Source organism: Chamaea fasciata, unplaced genomic scaffold (genome assembly GCF_029207755.1).
Source record: "Chamaea fasciata isolate MVZ Bird 193981 ecotype frontalis unplaced genomic scaffold, bChaFas1.0.hap1 SCAF_2, whole genome shotgun sequence".
Classification (NCBI taxonomy): domain Eukaryota; kingdom Metazoa; phylum Chordata; class Aves; order Passeriformes; family Sylviidae; genus Chamaea; species Chamaea fasciata.
Genome location: NW_027094087.1, coordinates 27373657 through 27387618, shown reverse-complemented (window position 1 = coordinate 27387618; position 13962 = coordinate 27373657). Strand labels below are relative to the sequence as shown.

The 13962-nt window shown below is 43.9% G+C and overlaps 1 protein-coding gene across 1 annotated transcript in view; it reads left to right on the top strand.

Moving 5' to 3' along the window:
- Positions 1-11077, top strand: part of FAM131B (family with sequence similarity 131 member B) — a 32673-nt gene extending 21596 nt beyond the window's left edge. The window contains exons 4-7 of the mRNA XM_066175396.1: positions 615-708; positions 1309-1506; positions 1838-1981; positions 2404-11077. Coding sequence (XP_066031493.1) covers positions 615-708; positions 1309-1506; positions 1838-1981; positions 2404-2948 — 981 coding nt within the window. The 3' untranslated portion in view covers positions 2949-11077. The remainder of the gene's footprint in view (positions 1-614; positions 709-1308; positions 1507-1837; positions 1982-2403) is intronic.
- The last annotated feature ends 2885 nt before the right edge of the window (positions 11078-13962 follow it).

Genomic DNA, 13962 nt, shown 5'->3' with positions numbered 1-13962 from the left:
GATGATGTTTGTGACGGCTGCCTATCCCAACAGTGCCCTGTCCTTGTTATTCAGGGACTGAGGATAAACACAGAAAAGACAGTCAAGAAAATTAAGCAGAGCTTTAGACAAAATTTCTTCACAGCTGTAGATGCTTGAAGCAGGACCCATCACTGATATAGTCATGATTATTTTATTAAGACCATATAAGAAGAAAAAAACCCCAAAGTGACATTAAAAATTCGGTAGTATGATGCGTATGTGATACATTACTGTGGCCTGCCTATTGAACTGACAACTTCCCACTGCAAGATCCCTGAATTGTCCATAAGCCATGTCTTGCATCTCTGACAAAGAGTTGGGAATGGTGCAGCATGTCTGTGGAGCACTGGCAGCTGCCTATGGGAGGCTTCTGACAACCTCTTTCTGCCTCTCCCTCTGGCCTTGCCTCAGTCAGTCCCAATGCTGTGCAATATCCAGTCCTGGTTAAATAGCCTCTAATTTTTCCTTTCCTTCTTTTGTCCTTACTGCTTGCTTCTGCTCCTCATCTTCCAACTACCTACTGTTTTCTCACTTCAGTTCACTTCCTTTTCTCCTTCCTGTATATCATTTCTTCATATTCTCTCTCTTTTCAGCTCTCCATGGAAGATACGACCTCCATCCTCCCCAAGCTGAAACGCAACTCCAATGCTTATGGGATTGGGGCTTTGGCTAAATCATCTTTCTCTGGTGAGGTCCTCAAAATTTGACTTTAGCCTTGGCAGCTTCTCTCCACAGGCCTTTGTGCCTCTTCCCATATCTCTCTGTTGCTCTCACAACTGCTCCTTTTTGGCTTTCACCTTTTCATGGCCTTAGAGGAGTCTCCACCACCGTGGTTCTAAATACAGAAATCTCACAGTTGTTGCCCTTTTAATGAACAGATTTGTCTTACTCCTGTTGGCTTCTCACCGTGCACCCCTGCTCAGACATCTTCAATTGCTTCCCCTCAGTCTTGGGCTTAACCCCATTTTCTGTTTCTTAGTTTGTTCACTTCCAGGCTTCATCCTTCATGCCCAACTCTATCCTAAATGGATTCTAGGCAAGGAAGGAAATGGTCTTTCATATTTGGGGTTCCCCTTCCCCCCCCTTCCGAGAGTTTGTCCAAGGAAAGATGGAGAAACTCCCCTGGAGAGTGATGCAGTGAAAGGTGGGAGACACCCAGCCCTAGTCACGCATCCTGTCAGGAAAGGAGGGGAGAAGCTCCACTTCTAAGAGAGGCTAAAAGCAGGGCTGGAAAGCGCTGGAGCTATGTAATAGCCCCCGGTTGTTTTCCGATGTCTGGCCCCTTAGGGATATCCCGCAGCATGAAGGACCACGTGACGAAGCCGACGGCGATGGGGCAAGGCCGCGTGGCGCACATGATCGAGTGGCAGGGCTGGGGCAAGGCCCACAGCCAGCAGCAGCAGCACACGCACGAGGCCGCGCGCAAGGACGCCGACGCCTACTCCGACCTCAGCGATGGCGAGAAGGAGGCCCGGTTCCTCGCAGGTAACCGTGCCTGGTTTTGTTTTTGGCACATGGATTGGACTGATTGGGGGTGCCCCAGAGCGGAATCCCTCTGAGGGACTGAAATGCAGGAGCTTGAAAAAGACACTGGGGCTGTGGGTGGTTCAGGCGGCTGAAGTAGAGAGAGGCTTTGATGGTTGGGCTATTGCCAGTTGGGAATGCAAGGTGGAATTCTAGCCACTTGTGGGTGATGGGTGTTGCTGAGATGGGACCAGAGTGGGACAGTGTCACCAAAAGATGGGGTAAAGGATGGTGGCGAGAAGTGGAAACTTTAATGCATCTTTGCTTCCCTTCCCTGTCTCCTTTGGCACAGGAGTGATGGAGCAATTTGCAATTTCTGAAGCGACTCTCATGGCCTGGTCCTCCATGGATGGTGAGGATGTGAGTGTAAACTCAAATCAGGACAACCCAGCGGGCAACTACTCTGAGAACTATCAGGAGCTGATGGAGAGCCAAGGTGAGCTCCAGTGCTTCTTGCTAATCTTAAGACACCCCCTTCCTGCTCTGGTTGTCATGTTGCTCTCTTTTGCTCTACCATGTCTTATTCTGTAGCCCCAGACAGATCTGCTAGAGTCACCCCTGTTTGTGGTGCTGCCCAGGGAATTTAATCTTAACAGGGCGTTTCCAAAGCCCAGGTCCTTTTGCCTTTTTAGAGCACAACTCTGGAAAGCTACCAGCTCTTACAGTCAGTTGTGGGTATAATCATGGCCACCTGCCAACTGCCCAGAACTGTGTCTTCTCTTTGCCCTCCTTCCCTCTCAAGGATTCATCCACCCTGTGCAGCACAGTGCCATGAACAGACACACAGGCTACCTGGATGAGCCAGGCTGGCCTAGGGAGGGTGTCTAACTGTGTGTTGTTTGCCTCCTTTGCTTGCAGAGCATATGGCCCAGACGCAGTACGATAGCTGGCCTCATTCCTACGTCTCACAGGGCATGTATTGCTTAGGTTCCTCCGACGCCTGGGAAGCCAGTGACCAGTCCCTCATCGCCTCCCCAGCCACTGGCTCCTACTTAGGCCAGAATTTTGATGAGTCCCAGACAAACCTTCAGGAAAGCATTTTGCTTCAGAGCACCTTTCTCCAGCAGCAGCAGCTGCAGCAACAGCGGCAGGAGCAGAACTTCATCCAGAGCACGGGGCTGGTCCACGTGTGGCCCCTGCAGACTGCTCAGAGTGGGGGTGGAGCTGAGTCCAGCACATACATGGAGGACCACATTGAGGATGAAGGGAACCCACGGCTGGAGAAGGCTCCTCTCCTAAACACGAAGCCCTCTCCAGAGGAGGATGATGCAGTGTGCCGGGACCTGGAATCTTTGTCTCCTCGAGAGGAGATGGAACATGCTGCACTGAGCCGCAAAGTCTCAGATGTCACCTCCTCTGGGGTGCAGTCCTTTGATGAGGAAGAGGGAGAAACAAACAACTGATGCTTTCTGTGAAGTTCTCATCATTGCTGAACAAAGAGAGGGGTGGCAAGGAATGCAGTTGCAGGGATTCTTCTCTCCAGCTCCCCATATTTCCGAGTAGACACACCTTCCATTCCTGACATTTAATTATTTTTTTAAATGAGGAAAGTCTCAAAGTGATTGACACATAAAAACCTTTTCTTCCCCTCCCCCATGGACACATATTTTGGATTTTCATTGCTCTGGGCAACATGTGATATGCTTGGAGAGATCTGGATTGGTAAATAATTTCTAAATCTTTTTAATACAAAGTCTTGGCTGTGGATACACACTCCTCTGGTACTGGGGATGTGGCTGATGAGACAAGCTTGGTGTAGGGAGCAGCTTTGTGGCTAGAATTCATCTTGGCAGAATGGATGTTGCTCTGTGGACATGGCCCCCTTTGATAGAATATATGAATATAAACTGGTTTGAAATGAAGATGTGGCTTTGCAGATCTAGGTTGCACTGATGTTGCAATTGTGGCTGATGCAATTGTGGCTGATGGCAGAGGATCAGGCCGTGTTCGATACAGGCAGTATGGAGATGAAAGATGTGCTGTGTAAGCAGATCCTCAGTAGCACCTTGATACAAAGTTGTAGGTTTGATGGATACGAACTGCGCTCCCTGGGCCCGGGCTGTGCTGCCAGTGTGGCTCTGTGGGCATGGCTCTGCTGTGGCATGGAAGAATGGATGCAGATACGAATCTAACCCTGCTCCCAGATACTCATGCTTTGGTCTCTTTCATTTATTTGTTTCTCTCTTTGACATTTCTGCCTTCCCAGGAGCTGGCAAGAGCAATGTGTCCTTTTGGCAGTGGGCACTGCATGCCAGTGGAAAGGACATTTTCAGCTACAGAGACAGTTGTAAAAAGCTGACTCTTGCAGGGGGGCTTGAGGACGTGTCCATCTTGGTGCTGCTGCTGCTGTGTCCTTCTGTCTTTTCCTTGCCAGCAGAATGGGGAGACCCAGAGAGTAGGCAGCAGGTCCAGGAACAGTGTGTACAGCTATGAGATCACAGATACCTAGTTTACATTAGAGTTATCAGTTTTTGTGCTTTTTTTTAAACCTTTTTATACGCTGGATAAGTGTTCATAACAAAGCAGTTAGTAATGGGAAAGGCCTGTACTCCAGTCGTGACTTAACAGAAATACTGCACCTTCCCCATTTCTGCCACTCCTGCAGTGCCAAATATAGCTAGAGGAAAAGGGGTGAGAGGAAACTTTCTCCTCCGATTTGTCTTCTTCTTCCTGCCTCTGTTTTCTTCTTTTGTTTTCTTGCCCCCAAGCAGTGGGGTACCTGAGCAGTGCTCAGTACTTGGTCTGTTTGTTTTTCCCTCCTATCTCTATTTTAGGTGTGGAGAAAGCTGATTTCAGGAGTTTTCCCTATTTTTGCGGGTCTTATGTATTTTTTGTTTTAAAAAAACCATGATTCTCTGATTAGGGGGAATTTGGACTCTTGCAATTCCTCAACATTTTCTTACAGACCTCCTTTTGGGAGGGAGAGGTTTTGAAATTGTTTCCTTTCAGCTCTCACCCGTAAATAAACAGGGACAAAAGCAAAAATTGTATAAGGTCATTGATTTTGCTGGAGGACTGAACCGAACCAGCAGAGATTACGCAAGTATTAGGTTTTATTTGCAAGACCTCTTGCAAGGAAGCATCAGCAGAGCATGGGTGTAGATCAGATGCTGGATCTCATGAGCTGGAGAAAGGAATTTGCCTGGACACTGCCATACTGTTCCAGGAGCAACTCTTTCTCACTTACTCTGACTCATATTTGCTCTGTTTAATTCATGATAGATGTGTCTCTTCTTTGCCTCCTCTTCAGGCTTGGTGTGTTTTTTGGATGACAGGAGAGTGATACATGCTTCTTTCCCTGCTTCAGGTTTAGTTCCTGCATATTTTCAGGGAAGAATGTCTAAGGTGAATAAAATATGACTGAAGGAATATCATCAAGTCTCAGAGTTTAGACAGCTCCTGGCAAGCAAAACAAATGATGTCCAAGAATTGTGAAAAGTAGGAATGGGACTCTCAGGAAGAACTTTACCCCACTCAGCTTTTTCCCACTGACACAGGCAGCTGCAAAAAGAGGGACTCCTTATTCAATACCCACGTCTTTCCAGCCAAGTCCACTTCAAGCAGATCTGTCTTCCCTCTCCATCGCACCTCTAAATGAAAGACCTCTGGGATATTTAAGTAAAACTGGTAATTTGGTGTAGGTAAGAGAGAAAAGTTTTTGTGACCCATCTTTTTTTACATGTTTGCTTGGTCTTGCTTCCGCCTTTCTAAGGAGGTCGCTCTTCTCCTGGATGATGACCTTTCAATATCTCTTCAGAGATGTTTACATATTCAGGTACTAACCTCCCCTGGGCAGCAAGGCTTGATAAAAATCATCTCCTCTAGTTCTTGAAAGGGCCAGTGGTAGCTCATTATCCTGAACTGGCTTGGGTCCAGCTGTGGAGCAGGGCCTGGGAAATCACATTAGCCAGAAAAGGGAGATGGGGCAAGTGCCAAGTACACCTCAGCAGATGAGTAAATGAGTAAGTTTAAAGCTATTTTTATTTCTTTTTTAAAAGGTCTTCAGGGAAACAAAAATGGTTGGGTGTGTACCTTTGTGGGAGATTTGGGTGGCTTGTTGTTTCTTTCTCCAAACCGTTTTGTTCCCATGTGCCTCTCCAGGACCAATCTGGATGTTTACGGTAACTTTCAGAGTAGCTTCTCATGTTCCCTCAGTATTGTTTACAGGACTGGGACAAGTGGGTCAACTTGTCCAAGGCTTCTTATTCTTTATTATGGACATGTGGTACAATCACCAAGATGTCTGATGATGTGTAAAAGATATACTTTATCTCCGTGGAAGGCAGTGACAGGGAGTTACCTACATTGGGAAAAGTGTGAAAAAAATTGACCTTAGACAAAATACTGTGGAGTCCAATAAGAAGAGAAAATCTGTAGATTCTTCTAGCCTCTGTGGAATTGGGATAGAGAATTACACCCTATTGTATAGTTCCATAACTTGTTGTCTAGAAACCTTAATCTGGTAGATAGCCTTATTCTCTGTGAATGCAGACTGGTTTGAACAGCACTCTCTGTAAAAACTTTACAGCTTACAAAATTCTGTATTTTTCATAAATGTCTTAACATTCTGTGAATAATAAAATTTCAGCCTTTTCCTGAAAGAAAGAAAAAGGCAATTTTCCATACCTCTCCACAATCCAAAAGAGCTAGTTGCTAGGAGTTTGACTAGAGAGAGCAAGTCTTCCTGTCCACACTTGCCACCCAAGTGAGAAGCCTGAGCTCAACTGGAAAGGCAATTGAAATCTCTTTGAAAGTGGAAAATTGTTTGTATAATCTGGCCTTTCCTTATGTAACAGGCCTGCTGCCTATGTGTATTCCAATATCAGAGAGAGAGAGACCTGGAACCTACTGTATGTTTCCCAGAAAAGCTGTCATTATATAGATACACCTATTCAAGCATATGGGAGGCACAGGTGCTGTGTGAACGAAATTTGGCCTGCCGTCCCTTTATCCTGGTGAGGAGGGATGAATTGGAGAGAGTCCAGGCAAATAGTCAGAGCCCAAATTGTGTTTGTGAGGCTGTAAATAAGAAGGAAAGGTAAGCTCAGTATCCCTGATCTGCAGTTACTAAGAAACTGAGCTCTGCTTGTTTGTTTCGACAAACCCATTATGATGCAAAGCTGCACTACAGAAAATTTTGGATATTATTGAAGTAGTGGGGGTAGAAGATTCCCATCTTTCTGCCAAGCCTTTGTCTTCAGTAGGAACTGGTTAAAATGACTGCTAAACATGAAAGAAGGCTCAAACAGAAGTGGCCCTAATTTACTATCTTCTGCTGCAAGAAAATTCTCTCTTGTTCCTTCTCCCATGATTGCTCATACCTGATTAGTTATACTATTTCATGAGTTTTTCTTTTGTGTAAATCTGAAGCTTTCTTTACAAGCCTTCTGGGTTCTCTTCAATTCCATTCCATTCCCTCAGGCTCTGGGACAGAGAAGTTAATCTGCTTCTTTCAGTTTCTGTCCCTCTAAATCATTATCTTCTTTTGGAAAGCTGCTGACAAGTCATCCACTTGCTTTCCCCCTTAAAAACAGGTAACATCACCTTTCAGGACAGGCTTGCTGCAGAGAACAGAGTTTAGCCATGCTTCTAGGCTGATCCAGAGGTGAGCTGCTTTGAAGGGGGAGGAACTCTGCTCTGACCATGCTCACCTTCCCCAACCCTCGGGCAGGTGCTGATACACAGCTGGCCTGCAGCAAGCCTGGGACTTTTACCCTGCTGTAAAAGTGAAGATGGTAGAGCTGTGAGCAGTGGGAGAGAGAGTGCTGTTCTCAGCAGCTGGCCTTCCTTTATATCAGGTTAGAGAAACTGGGAAAGTGCACTTTGAAATGGCATCTTTGTGATGAATCCAAGCTGCTCAGAGGAACTGTCCTGCCTCCTCTCTTCCACCACCACCAGCTCTGTACTTCTACTGCCTAAAAAGCACCAGCACTAACACTCATTTGGCTGCTCAGGAACTGGCCCCATTGAAAACTAACCTAGTCCCCTACCTAAATAAAAGTTTCAGTGGGATGAACTCTTCATATTGCTTCTCTTGATGAGGCAGGCATCACTGGGGGCTGGTGGAACATATAGATAGATGGTCATGTGAAGACTGGTTGCAGATGCAACTTAAATTGGCTTAAGCTGATTGTGATGTGTCTGTCTGAAAAGACTAAGCCCCACTGGGGTACCAGGAAGAACATTACTCCCCATTTTCTTCCTTAGTGTTTTCCTAGGAATTTTTAGTATGCTCTTATTCAATTAGGTCTTTGTTATTTATGCCCTGTTGTTTGCCTCACTGTTCCCTTCCACAGGCCCCTTTGAGGTAAACCCTGGAAATTGGGCTGGAGGACATGAGTAACTTGATATATGCATGAAATTAATAAAATTAACATGCACAAATCGTGTATGCACTCAGTGATTACACTCCATGGCAGCTAAAGATACTGATAAGTCTTATCATGTAATTGCAGGAGGGGAGACTTGTTTAAGAGTGAAACATAGCTATTGGAAGGGACATTTATCCCTATTTTCAGGCCAGTTCTAGTCTAGTGTGAGATCCAGGAGAGTACTTCGCTCTTAGGCAGAGCCTGTGCATGCTGCACTGCGTGCAACAACAATGAAAAATGTTCATTGTAGCCTCGGAGAAGAGAGCTGGAGAAGGAAAGTCATCTCCTTGTTTGACAGCGGTAGGAGGTATTGTGGTGAGGCAAGGTAGTGTGCAACAGTACAGGCTTTTGCACCCCTGTGTGTGGCAGAATGGGAAAGACATGGAGAGAAAGGCTTGGAAAAAAGTCAAGGAAAGCTTGATGTCTTTTGTTTACACAACACAGTTAAGAAGCTTCATGGCAGACTTTCGGCAGAGTGGACTGGGGTGTAAACTTGCTATACAAGCTGTAGGTCCAGGTTATTGTAGCTTATGGTACTCCTTAGTCCAAGGCTTTTTTTTTTTTTTTTTTTTTTTTTTTAAGACAGTGATAGGAAAGACACGCCTCTGAATTTGAGTACCTGCTAGCTTCTTTTTCATTGTCTTCAAGAAACAGTTCACAGTGTGCTTAATTCTTCAGGGAAATCATATGAGAAATACACCAAATAAGAACTTACTCCTTGCCCAGATGAAGTTAGCCTGAGTTCTGACCTCACTGGAAACCCAAAATACCTAATTTCAGCTTAGTTTGCCTAAACTGTTGTTCTGATAATTGCCTAGAAGGAGAAGCAAACTCAGATAATCTGCCTCTAGATGCTATAAAAAGCAGAGCAACATTGGCAAAGTCTAAGCTCTTCCTTCTAATTTCTCCCAGGCGGATTTTCCAGTGTTCCTTGTTCAGAGAACTCTGGCATATCTTTTTAACTGTTTGACTTTTTCTAAAAGAAAAAAAAAATAAAGGAAAGAAAAAAAAAACCAAACCAAAACCAACAAACAAATTCCAATACAGAGATTATCAGCAGCTTACAACTAGAAAAATGTAAATAAGTAATACTTTCATCTTTGATTTTCCTCCCCTGTAGCAATCTGACAGGGAAAGATTTCTATGCCATGGCTCAGGGAAAGGAAAAATAAACAGGGAAAATGTGAGTAAAATGGTGCCTATTAGAACTAAATATATGTGTAGGACAGCCTACAGTCATTAAAGCACAGAGTCAAATACGATTGCAAGCTGTAAAGTCAATGTCAGGTGCCTCTTTTGTACCATAGGCTTTTCCCAGGCTAAGTAGTAGTGAACCTGTGCAGAAGCAGAAGAGCTGGACTTGTGTGCCAGACCAGTGTCTCTCTGTCTCAGAATATGTCATGGAGCCTGGGAACACTGTGCTCTCTCAGCAGCACAACCAGCTCCATGGATTGACTGGGGTAAGGCATGAGGGTTATTTTGTTAAAAAATGGACATGGAAGATCTGCACTTGGAACATCAGGGTTCTATTTACATCCTTGCACTGACATTTTTCCCCAGCATAGGCAGATCAAAGTGTTATTTTTCCCTTGGAAATGAAGAGAAGCTCTATGATTGTCAGTATAGGTCTGCACAAAAGAAAAGAAATATGTGATGTATTTTTCCAGTGCAAATACACATTGTTGGAAGAGGAAAAATTTCGTGAGGCTGTGATTCTGAGAAAGAGCGTGTTTACTAAAACTGTAAAGACTTGTTCAAGAATATTCTCAGTGCAGATACCACAGAACCATAGAATGGTTGGAAGGGATCTTAAAGACGAAGTCTAACCCCTCTGCCATGGGCAGGACTTACTAATGTGTGGAAGCTGCTATCTTCTGGGAAGGGAGGGGTTGCAGTGTTCTGTGAAAAGAATGCTCCTGCTATGATCTTCCTTGTCTCCTTCAGCTGGGGACATTTTAAATGCCCTCTGAAACCTAGTCTTGTTTTTGCTTTCCCATAAGGGATCAAATGTCCGTGCTTGCAAGACAAAAACATCTAAAAAGGCTTTTCTCCATAATGGAAACAAGATTGTGCATCAAGATTTGCTTCTAATAAGATAAAGGCATGTAGTCCAGATTCATTGGCCTTCTGGATTAATTTTCATTGGGCATGGAAATCCAGTCATGATTGGATTGGAGGCCACAAGGTTAAGAACCCTCTTCCAGAGCTCTTCCATGTTCCCATGAGGCAAGTGTAGGTGGACTTCCCTTCTTTTCAGATATTGCATGCTTGAGCAATGTAGCAAGCCAAAAGCTCTTTTGCAGGTATATATTCTTGTTTGGCTTTAACTTTTCTTCTCTGATTTGTGGATGTTGTGCATGACTGGAGGTCTCTGGGAATCCTTACACTATAAAATTGGAACTCAAAAGTAATTTTACAGGGAACAAGATTTCTCTTGTTTCAGCTCTTCAGACGTGGGTGGGTACAGGCAGAGGATTTGGGAGGTGCATGGGTGGTGGATGGGAGTCTCAGGAGTGGCATGTGGGATGAATGGATTCCTGAAGCATGTGTAAAAATAACTAGAGACTTGGGTCTTCGCATGTTATATTCTCAGTATCTGAAACTACTTTAGCATAAGCGTATGGGACAAGGGAGGTTGCTGGGAGGCAATTTTCAAGGGCTTCCCCCAAGCCTATACCTGTTTTCTGTGGCGGGGAAGCTGCATGGTGATTCTATGTATCCTTTTAAGCTAGTGTTTACAGCGGTGCATTGATGTCTGGGGAGAAGGTACTGAATGGAAGTAAAACAAAAAGGGACCCACCACTGAAAGCTTTCATCCTTACATTATCCCACACTAGCCCTTAATAACTAAAATGAGTCTGATTTGCCTTTGGTCTTCCAGCTCCAAAACATGTTTGCCTGAAAATTTTTGTTGGATATACTTCGCATGTTTTGATAATGTGACTTACGAGATAAACACTTCTACAAAGCTATATATAAATACATACATGTGCAACCACCTGCATACATGTGCACACATTACATATAGACTTAGAGAACTATATGGCACTACACACCTCCATGCCTGTACGTGGCAGCAACCACAGTAAAGGAGGGGAGGTAGCTCAAAATAGCATGTACAGTCCTTTATGGAGTTGTTATTAAACAGAATGTGGTCTTGCCCTCCTGGCTGGTGGAAGTGTTTTATTTCTGTGGGACTGGTTCCAGGGGAGTTGCGTCTGAGGAAGGAGGATCCTAGGAAGAGGGGTTGGGTTTCAAGGAGATAGTGTGATGGAGCACATTGAAAAGGATCCATGGTGGCTTGGAGAAGCACCCCAGAGTAGGAAATATCTGTTTTCTCATTAAGAAAGAGCATCACATCTTTGTATAAACAGGGCTAAAATCTGATGTGTGTCTGTGACTACCAGGACATGAATCCTAGGCCAGATTTGAGGATAGAAAGCATCACATCAACAGAATCCTCTGATTTAGCATAGAGTGAGTTTTCCTGTTCTACTGAATAAGCATTTTCCATAAGTTTTGTCCCAATACTGGTGAGATGCAGACTCATCTGACTCAGAGGTGGACAGAAATTTCCCAACAGCCCATTAGGACACAAAAAGATGTCTGATGCTTAGGTTGTAGAAGGCACTGACATTGGGTAGCACGACTCTGGGTTTACCAGCTGTCCTCATAGCAGCCTGGGGAATTGGTCAACCCAGAGGGAAAGAAACATCTCTGCACTTCCAACATTGTTGTGTCATCTGCTTCTGATGCAGGGCATTAGGCAGATCCAGTAGCTGTTTGTTTGCCATATGAGACTTTTAAATTCTAGCCATAAAAGGTATTATTTCCATGCCAAGATACTTGAGCTTTTCAGATTCTGGTTCTTCCAGGAGCTCAGCAGTGTCTCTTGCCCTGCTTAAGGCATAGCATATTTTACAAGGGCTATTGCACTGATCTTTGCTTTCTGTATTCTATTTGAATTTAATTTGCTTCTTTCCAGTTTACCTGCTTTTGCTACTGAATAGATTGCCACCCACCACTTGGTATGTATGTCTGCATAACTATGTTCATAGAATTAATTGTGACTTGCATAAGACATACTTATTTAGCTGCTTTAGGTTTTTGTTTGTTGTTTTTTGAGTTTTTTTTTTAAATTTTACTTTTGTCAATCCTTGTAAGTCCCCCCTGTACTCTCTCCTGGTTTTGTGTGTGGTTTTTGTTTTGGGGTTTGTTGGTTGTCTGGTGTTTTTTGTTTGTTTGGGCTTTTTTGGCTCTCTCTGTGTGTGTGTGTGTGTGTGTGGTTTTTGTTTGTTTTGTTTGTTTTTCTTGTTTTTTTTAGTTCGTTGGTTATTTGTTTGGGGTTTTTTTGTTTCTTTGGTTTGGTTTTCTGTTGTTGATGTTGTGTTTGTTTGGGTTTTTTTCCATATGGCCTCTAAACTAGTTCCTTTTTTGAAATGTAGTATGTCAAATGAAATCAGTTATTCCACATAGTTTAAGACTTGAGTCCCTGGGAAAACAAAATGTCTCTGGTCCTGAAAGTCATACCTCTGCATAGGAAAAATGTCTTTTTTTCCTAATTTCACATTGTGCTGCAAAGATGGTGTCCAGCTGCTGAACGCTTCACCTAGAAGAACTCTTTCGTCATCACACCAGGTTAGACTTACCCTTCAGTTAAATTCATCTTCTCTGGATTTATCTGCTTAGCCCCAGCATGAACCTCATTCTGTGGTATCTGCCTGAGGCTCTCATCTCAATTTTCTGCTTATTTCTCTGTGTAGACTAGATGGCAAACCTGCCATATGTTTCTCTCATGTTGCTGTTTTACAATACCTCATATGTTACTTCTAAGGGATTAATGAAAGTGGTAACTAAAAAGGGCATAAGAGCATTCTTGCTGTACACCTCACTGGATCTGCACTTTGCCAGCTGCAAGGACACTTTCTACATGGTTCCTCAGACAGATCTTATCTTCTGTGCCAGAGAAATTGCAAATTTGAGTTAAGCATAGGATTCTGTGACATGTTTGGTCACAATCCAGCCATCTCAGCTCTCATTTCTTTTCACAGCCTGTTTGCTTAAGTGCATTATAGGAGTTAGAAGGGTGAGAGAAAAGCAGATTTTTTTTTTCTTTCAAATACATTTCTCATTAACCTTCCATTACTGTCTTTTGCATTTGTTTCTGTGTAGAAAAAACTGAAAAGCTTCTAACTTGAGTTTATGTGACTTTAATTCTGAATGTATCTCAGTATGCCTTGTAGCTTTACCTTCTGTTCTTCAAACTGAGTAGCCATTCAGTAAATAGTCAGATACTAGCAGTACTTAGATTTTTTTTCCTCTAAAGTAGGGAATTCACATTTTCATTTCTCTGCATTCTCTTTCCTTTATGAATTTGCTACTGGACTTTTCCACAGCTGGACACTGTCCTCCATATCGGGTGCAATTCTTCAAGTTGGCTAGATGTGTTTCTGTAACTGGTTTTACAACACAGGACAAGATGTTTGCACTAGCAGCGCTAAAAAAGCTGGGATGGGAGCAAATGTTCATTTCAAAGTCCAGTGCTTGAACTAATAATAGGTTTGGGTGAGACTCTACCTCATTTAGCCATCACACTAATCCCAGCAGTGTCCACAGCAGTGTCTTGTTTGTCTTACCATGAGGCTGCGCTGGGACTTGGTGACATCCAGCAAGGTGAGGGAAGGAGAGGTGTGGCTCAAGGCACAGGAAACTGAGTTGGCGAGTTTTCTGCTACTGCACAGCCGTGATTTGACATCACAGAGGTGATGTTTGTGTATGTGCCTGAGTGCACCTGCACAGGGTTGTCTGTCCACTGGCACGGGGGACACAAAAGAACAGCCTGTGGCTCATGGTCAGGACCAGAGTAAGCTTGTCTCCCACAAACACAGCATTAAAAGGTTTTGCGTCACGTCTTAAGACCCTAACCCTAATGCTCAGGCATGGCTTTTATGTGTAAATTTTAATTATTGGTCTCCACTGTTGATTAAATTTTTATGAGAGCTGTGCCGAGATATCTGCTTATGTGGCCATGAACAACTCAGTGCTT